The sequence below is a fragment of the Halyomorpha halys genome, unplaced genomic scaffold (assembly GCF_000696795.3).
Source record: "Halyomorpha halys isolate HHAL.00 unplaced genomic scaffold, Hhal_1.1 Scaffold44.1, whole genome shotgun sequence".
Classification (NCBI taxonomy): Eukaryota; Metazoa; Arthropoda; class Insecta; order Hemiptera; family Pentatomidae; genus Halyomorpha; species Halyomorpha halys.
This window is the reverse complement of record NW_027115243.1, coordinates 654244-662838: the sequence shown is the minus strand read 5'-3', so window position 1 is coordinate 662838 and position 8595 is coordinate 654244. Positions and strand designations below refer to the sequence as shown.

General features: G+C 26.6%; 1 protein-coding gene across 1 annotated transcript in view; it reads left to right on the top strand.

Moving 5' to 3' along the window:
* Window positions 1-8595, top strand: part of LOC106688798 (sugar transporter SWEET1) — a 15758-nt gene that overhangs the window by 2462 nt on the left and 4701 nt on the right. The window contains exons 3-6 of the mRNA XM_014433439.3: window positions 2336-2413; window positions 2950-3073; window positions 6886-7050; window positions 7894-8013. Of these exons, the coding sequence (XP_014288925.1) occupies window positions 2336-2413; window positions 2950-3073; window positions 6886-7050; window positions 7894-8013 (487 nt within the window). The remainder of the gene's footprint in view (window positions 1-2335; window positions 2414-2949; window positions 3074-6885; window positions 7051-7893; window positions 8014-8595) is intronic.

Sequence of the window (8595 nt, the reverse complement as noted above, 5' to 3'; positions counted from 1 at the left end):
TTTGTTTTGATTGCCATCAAAATAGCCCTGAAGAAGCCCTGCAACGTGGGGCGAAACGTTGGCTCATTAAAATAGTATATTTCTACTATTTGAGTTTTTTTGACCGCACCCGGACCATATTCCTTTCATCTTTACACACGGTCAATCAATAATCTTCCAATATTTTAAATAGTTTGTCGCTAATCTGATCATAAATAGTATGTGTAATTGATAACGACTTTTAAGAATATTTTTTTTGGATTAATCTAGATTTAATAATATTTGTCACTCCTTAGCTAAATCATGTTGAATAATTTAAAGATAGAAAAATTATTTTTTTTGTTTGTTGTTTGACTATAAGTATTCATTTACATCGAATTTCACAATCACTTCAAATTCCACATAAATAAGAGTTCCTACAACAGAAGAGCTTTGTCATTTTCATAAACTATTCCTTTCATTAAAAACATATGATTTGGCCAAAAGTTTTGTTATATAATGATATTACAATGCTTTCTGAGTCATACTATTATTTCGTGTTTTTTTATACATTATTCTAAGAAGTGGTAAATTAATTTTTTTTTAATTAAAAATTTATCCTATTGTATTCTATATTCATCAAATTAAAAACTAAAATTAATTGTAATTTGGCCAATTAATTGGTTTAATCATTGATAGATATTTACTATAATATTATATATTTATTTAATGGAAGTTAAACTCACAGTATAACTTATAATATTTGTTTTGAAATAAAATAAATGTTCTGCAAGCCGAATTTCTATTGAAAAAGAAAAATTTGTTCTCAATAATTCTTTCTTCAACTTATGATAGAATTCTAGAGTATAAATAAATTTATACTTCTCTTATGGCTGGGTTTTAAAGTATTTATTTATACTTTTAAAGTATGTATTTATATTTCTCTTATAGCTAGGTTTTAAAGTATTTTTATTAAATAGCTATGAAAAAATCTTTTGGATCACATTAAAGTCACATTTTTTTTTTTACATAAAACTATGTAATAATAACAAATGTATAACAGTTTTATTCTATATATACATTTCACATTGTATTTTATTTATTTATTTATTTTTTAACATTTAATTAACTTTTCATAGTTAATAACTTTTCATAGTTCTGCCCTTTTTAATGGTAATTTTCATACATTTTCCATTTCACCCCATTTGCTTTATTAAAATCATAGTTGGGATAAAATTAGCTATAGTTGAAACTAATAGCTAATGTTGCCATGGATACGATATTTATTTATCAATGGTTCATTCATAAATATGGGTCGTATCCATGGCAATATCAGCTGTTAGTTTTAGCTAAAGCTAATTTTTGCCCAACTTTGACTAAAATTAAGTTTCATCTATACAACTTATTTGAAGACTTTAAAAAAAAAAAAAAAATTCTTAGCTGTTTTTAACTTGGTCATTGTTTTCCCTCAAGGCTTTTATATCTACAATACATAAATTAATGTATCTAAAATATATGCAAGATTAATAAATATTTATTATATATATGTATATAATTTCTCCTTTGACTGCAACCCTGACCATCTTATATATTTATTACTGTTAAAATTATATGAATTAAGAAGTTTTTCATTCGTATTAAGTGTTTATTTTATTTGACAAAACGTTACAATTCTTTTTGCTTTTACAACTGCCTAAAGTAATTTGATAAACATTATAACTCGATCAATGTGCCGTACATTTTGAGAAAAGGTTTCATCAGATCTTGGTTTTTTGCTTGATCTGTATTTATTTGCCAAGAATGCATTTATTAAAAAAATATTTTTTTATAAAAGCTATAATCTTTCGAAATTGTTCTATTAATTTTTTATTTGCATGTCATTTTATACTTAAGTGGTGAGTTATTATCTCTAAGTGGTCATTTTTAAAAGGTCTTGAGACATCCTAGGTTTTGTGCTTAAGTGTTTTTTCATATTAGCTAATATGTTTTAATATTCAATTTGTTTAGAGGTTCGGCCTTGAAACTATATAGTAGGCTAAATACACAATTCATCAGTTCAATATTTGAATCTTACAATTATATTAGTAAATAACACAAAATTCATTTTGTATTTATAAAAGCTTAAAGTTTGTTGTTTATCTTTTTTATGATTTTTGGAGATAACTGTATGAGAATTTGTTTTCCTTCATTCCTTCCTTTAAAGAAAAAAAAAAAAAGAAAAACTTGTAGATAAAACCATTTTAACTTATGTAGTCACCATCTTGTGTATTCCTGAATTTCATTTGAGTAAATTTTTTTCTTTATTTTTCTGTTTCATACTTGAATTTCTTAATTTTCATATTTAACTTAATTTATTTTTTTTATTTATTAATTTCAGATCTATCGTAAGAAAAGTGATTGTCCAAAAGAGCACAAAAAATGTTGATCCAGTACCATTCATTGGTGGATTGGGGATGTAAGACTATTATTATTTTTTACATATAAGTGTATTATATATTTATTATTACTTTTGATATTAAAGTAAAGTTTACCTTAAAAAAATAAATAAATAAATAAAAATTTTAACCTTTAAAATTATAGAAATGCAATAATATTTTATATAATTAAAATTTTGAGAAATTAGAAACAATTTTTTTGTTGTAGGCTTCATTAATAATAACTTGTAGAATAATATTTGAAAACAATAAAAATACAATTAACTTATGCATTTTAAAAATTTATTACACAATGGTGGAGAGTCCAAGAAAAAAAGTAACTTATAAAAAATTATACTATTAGATTATAAGAATTGGTAGCTATATTTTGTATTGTACAATGTTTTTATGATTCTTAATCTTGAATTTTATCAATTCTAACTTGAGCATAAAAAGAATCAAAGGGTCTAATTGAGTCTATTATAGATACTTGAAGATTAATGAGATGTTTATTTTATTAATAAAAGTTATTTCTATGTGTGTTCTTAAATGAAATTGTGTTTTTATCTTTCGGCAGGGGTATTGTTATGCTTCAGCACGGCCTGATACTGAACGATATGGCGATGATTCCTGTCAATATTTTCGCTTTTGTACTGAATCTGATATACCTTTCAATATTTTATAAATACCATGATGATAAGGTAAGTTTCTAACAGAATTTTATTTCTTAAAAATATTTTCTTTTTTTTTTTGTTTATGACATTTACAACTGTATTTACATTATAATACATCTAGTAAATTTGATATAAAATCATAATGAGATGATACAGGCATGTAGAGAAACTTCCCATTGATAGCATTCTAATGACATTTTTACATTAGAAGGTCTCAAGGCCATCTTCTTTTCAGGTGCCTCAGCGAATTGTTAAGAATGGAAGAGGGAGCAAGGTTAGAAACTAGTGGGTTCGGGTGGTCCGGGAGTTTATAATGGAAGGACTGATATATGATTTGGGGTAGGTCGGTTACATATGAAACACTGAGGTCTTTATGGATGATTTTATTTATGACAAAGTAAGGAGCATTGAGGGATTTTGGATTGTAAGGATTGGATATGAGAGAGAGAGAGAGGAATTTGATTGTTTAGTGGAGCCCCAAAGCTCAACTCCACATGTCCATATAGGCCTTATTATTGTCATGTAGATTAGTCTTTTATAATGGATTGGAAGTTTAGATCATTTGTCTAGTAAGTGCTCTAATAGTCGGAATCAACATGCAGTTTCCTGTCTTTTCAGTCTTGTGTGAGGATTCCAAGTTAGTCATTTGTCCAGAAGTAGTCGAAGGTAGCGAATCTGTTGGATGGTAGTAAGAAGAACATTGTTAAAGGATATTGTAGGGCAGTCAGTAAGTTTACGACAAAGGGTATAGGTGATCCAACTTCCAAAGGAATAATTGATTGGGATTTATATTAATCCTCCAATTTCAACACCATTCTTCGAGAGTTTTGTATTCTTCGAGTATTATTAACTGTAAGCATACATGTGCCGTCGGCATTTGTGGTGAGGATAGTGTTAGGATGTCTGCTGTATAGACTGTTAAAAATCTTACTAATTTTCTTAAAATGATAAATCTGAACTCACATTTGACTACAGACAGATACTGAACCAAATTATTCCTTGGAGTCTAAAATGTTAAAAATGAACATTCTTGTTTATGAGAACAAAAAAAATGTATTCATTTTCTGTTTGAATGCAAAGCTTTCCTACTTTCGGTAGGAAGGAAGTAAAAAAATATAATCATTGTGATAAACGTAAACAAATTCCAAAGAGTCTTATTTATAAACAAGTTATATAACAAAAACCTTTTTTTCTTTTTCTAGTTATGAATGGCTTAAATATGTTTTCTAAATCACTCTAACTAAAAATAATTGTATTAGATGAACAAAACAATTAAAATATTTTATTTGAGGAGAAGATGGTCGGAAAAAATACACAAATAAACAAAACTTATCTATTTGTGCCAACGTTTCAATTTAAATTTCAGGCTTTCATCAGGGTTGAAAAACAAAATGAGATAACACCCTTATATCAGAAAAACATTAAATTAAAAAGAAAATATGTAAAAAAAAAAAATTGAAAATATACATAACAATAAATTAAATAGATAGTTGTTGATACTCATAGAAGATAAAATAAAAGGTGAGAATTCTACAAAATAAATGATGACAAAAATTATTTAAAAAACAGTGTTTAAATAAATAAAGAAATAAACATAATGAAATGTGGAGAAGAATTTGTAAATAATGAGTAATCTACTTAACATAATAAGATATGTAAATAATGAAAACAATTTAAATCAACATAATGAAATAACTGGATATATATGATACAATAGGCAAGAAAGAAAACGGAATATATGTTTCAATGTATAAAAGATACACAGTAATATAGATGAATAGAAAAAAAATAATAAGCTAAAATAAATATAGGATTTTTTTTTTTTTTTTGTTGCCTTGTAGCATTTTAAGGTGATGTGCAGGGTCCAGGTGGTGTTGTGGTGGCTTATGCCAGTTGAATTATTGGAACGGGGAGGGGCCGTTCCGCTGGTAAATATAGGATGTCCGGAAAAGCGAATAAGGAAGGAACAATCAAGAAGAAATATGTGAGAGAGGAAAAAAAAAGAGAAATATTTGAAGAAAAAACATCTCATATTAATCTATCATATCTTATCAATATATAATATCATATTTTATCTTATCATCTATCAATGTATCTTATCTTATCTATCAATATATCACATCTTATCAATCTAACACATAATATCAATAAATCATCTCTTCTCCTCATATCAATATCTGGTCAACTAAGAAAAAATATTTTATTAAATAAACAAAACAATTAAAATAATTTTAGAACATAAGAAAATAATATTTCATCCCTTAAACTTAAAAAAATAAATTTCATTCCTTAAACTTTAAAAAAATAATATTTCAACCCTTAAACTTTACAAAAATAATATTTCATCCTTTAAACATTAAAAAACTAATATTTCATCCCTTAAACTTTAATATATATATATATTATATTGCTCATCGATTTAGACTATTACAACATTTACTAGACAAACGGTCTAAATTGCCAATCCATTACAAAAGACTGATCACATGACTGTTATAAGGCCTATCTGGACATACAGAGTTGAGCTTTGGGGCTCCACTAACCCATCAAATTCCTCCCGAACTCAATCCTTACAGTCCAAAATCCTTCGTAAAATCCTTAATTCTCCTTACTTTGTCACAAATCAAGTCATCTATCAGGACCTGAATGTCCCATATGTTGCCGATTTGGCCAGAACCAGATACCATTCCTTCCATGATAAACTTCCAAACCACCTAAATCCACTTGCTTCTAACTCGGTTTCTTCATTACCGGATCTTCTCCTCTAGAAATGTTATTGGAGTTCTATCAATGGGTAGATTCTCCACATATTTGTATCATGTCACTATGTCACCTACAGCAAATTTACTTGTTGTATATATTTTTATACAGTTGTAAATAACTATAAATAAATTATTAAAAAAAAAAAAAATTTGGATGGAGCTTGTTTTGAACCAAACTGGGCGATTAACCATCATTTTCAATGCAGTAAACTGAATAATATTTTTTGAAAAAATCAGAAATATAGTTTTAATTAGTTAAAAAAAGAGTCACCAATATTTTTCTCGGCAAAATTTCAAAAGATAAGGTGAACATAGGAAAAAACAATGTCAGTTCAAGACGATTTTAATTGAAAAATGATAATTGGAAAAAACTTGAATTTGAATACAAGATAAAATTAATTTTAAAAATCCATTTCATAAAAAATGAAGGAATAATTATTGTTCAGGAACTCTTATAAATATGTATTCATTCCCGTCGTTATTGACACACCTTTCATTCTGATCATCAAGCTTGCTGTGACATCCGGTAACCACATTTTTATATTACGCATAGGATCCCAGACTGAAAATTTCACTGGAGCAAAAGGTATTTCTACTAGTATCTAAGCCGGTTATATGTGTGAAATTTTCCTGTTTTTCTTTGGATACAAGTCAAGAAAATGATATGAATAAAACAGTTCTTTTCCAAGCTGCCAGTTTTTATAGTTTCTTCCTCGGATGATTAATCTCAAAATTTGGATAATTTTTCATAATGGTAAAAATGTTGTAAGACTTTGTCTTCATTTTGTTAGCTTTCATTTTTTATAACTAAATATCTCATCTAATGCATGCTTAATGAGGTAACAAGTATTATAAATTTGAAAATAGTTAGGTAAAATTTGAAGAAAAAAAAACAGTCTAGACATTTCCTCTTATTCTTTGCTATCCAGCATCTTAAGATTTCTTTTTATTTATTATTAACGGAAATTGGTACAGGTTTATAGTACAGGAAAATACATACAGGTATATTGCCTTTAATTTTTTAGTATTGGAATACCACAGCAGTGGTTTAACATACAATTTTATTTTATTTTTTAGAGTGGGCTGTTAATGTTGCTGGGCAAAGTTTTAGCTGGAGCTGCAGTAATGGTCGGATATGCGCAAATAGAACAAAGAATCGATGCTGCGAGATTGGAATTTTATTATGGCCTCATTGTTACCTTGTTGATGTTTGCTTTGATCGGAGCACCGTTGTTCAATTTAGTAAGTTGTTTTTATTTTATTAAACATACTTTATCTTAAGGACTATCGTAATTTAAAAAAAAAGTAATAATATTCATTGAGTTTTATAAAGATGTATTAATGTCTGTGTAGGGAGTTCCCTATCAAAAGTTAATATATCCACTTCTGGAAAGTAAAATTTTTTTTGACAAATTAAAATTATACACCAAAAAATAATTTGATTTATTTCAAAATTTAAATTTCCCCTGTCAAATAACTGTTTTACAAATCAATATATTAAATAAAAATTTGACTTATCTGCATGAGATGCTCCCATAATAAATTTTAAATAACTTTTCAAAAGTGGATATAGTGACTCTTAAAAGGAAATTACTCATTTATAAAATTATTTTAATACTCTTATCGTTATTATTATTATTTTAAAATAAAATGTTATCCATTTTAGTCTCAAAACATTTTTATTCTATTTATAAGTTTGACGTTTCGGCCAATTCGGCTATTCTCAGGGACAATCTTAATACAATTTTAGAACTAAATCATTTAAAAAAAACAACTCCATGCAGGAATTTTTATCTTCATAATTTATAAAAAAAAAATTTATATCTTTGTTGCGATAAATTTTTAACAAAGAAGGTGACTGTGATAGATGATTTTTATTTTTATTTTAATGTGAAAATTGACTAATTAAGGTAATTTGTTGGATTGGCGTGGGCAGAAGTAGCCTGCATGAAGTTTTTTTTTTTAAAAATGATTTAGTTCTAAAATTGTCCCTAGGGATGGCCGAAACGTTGACTAAAATTTTATTTATTTAAACATAATTAACTAGTTTCAATAAAGTTAAGATTATTTTTTTTGTTTTTGTAGAAAGAAATAATTGAAACGAAAAATACAGAAATGCTTCCCTTTCCGATGATAGTATCAGGAGCTGTCGTTACCTTCCTCTGGTTACTTTATGGTATTATATTAGACAATATTTTTATAAAGGTATGTAAATTTACTAGTTTTTTTTTTTTTTTTAATTTTTGTAAAAATTGATGAATTGAAAAATAATGTTTAAATAAATTAATTAGTTATCCAAGTTAAGTCTCAAAAAGACTTAAACATAAATCTTAAATATAAATTTACATCTCATATTTAATTTACATCTCATGTTTAATTCAGGTATTCCCTAGAGTAAAGGTTGGGAGGTATTACTCAAATTAATTGTTATGTGCTGGTTTAAATAAATAAGTGGACTGTATTAGAAATAAATCGCAATCATGTTAAACAAAATGAAATAAATCTCTATTCTTTTATTCTTTACAATTTGTTATACAGTTTAACCAAAAGTGGTTACAATATGTGTTAGTTATAATTTTTTTTTTCGAACCCTCTAAAACAGAAATAAAAGTGAATTAGTAAGTGCATTACTGTGAAAAAAGAAAAAGTAATTCGTGTTGTGTCTTACCTTTTACTACCTTTGGTAATTTAAGGTTAGCTGTTATATTTAATTTTACATATGAGCTATCCATTCAAGGAGCTATTTTGAGTCCGGAGGTCAATAATTTTGATAATTTTAGGTTATAA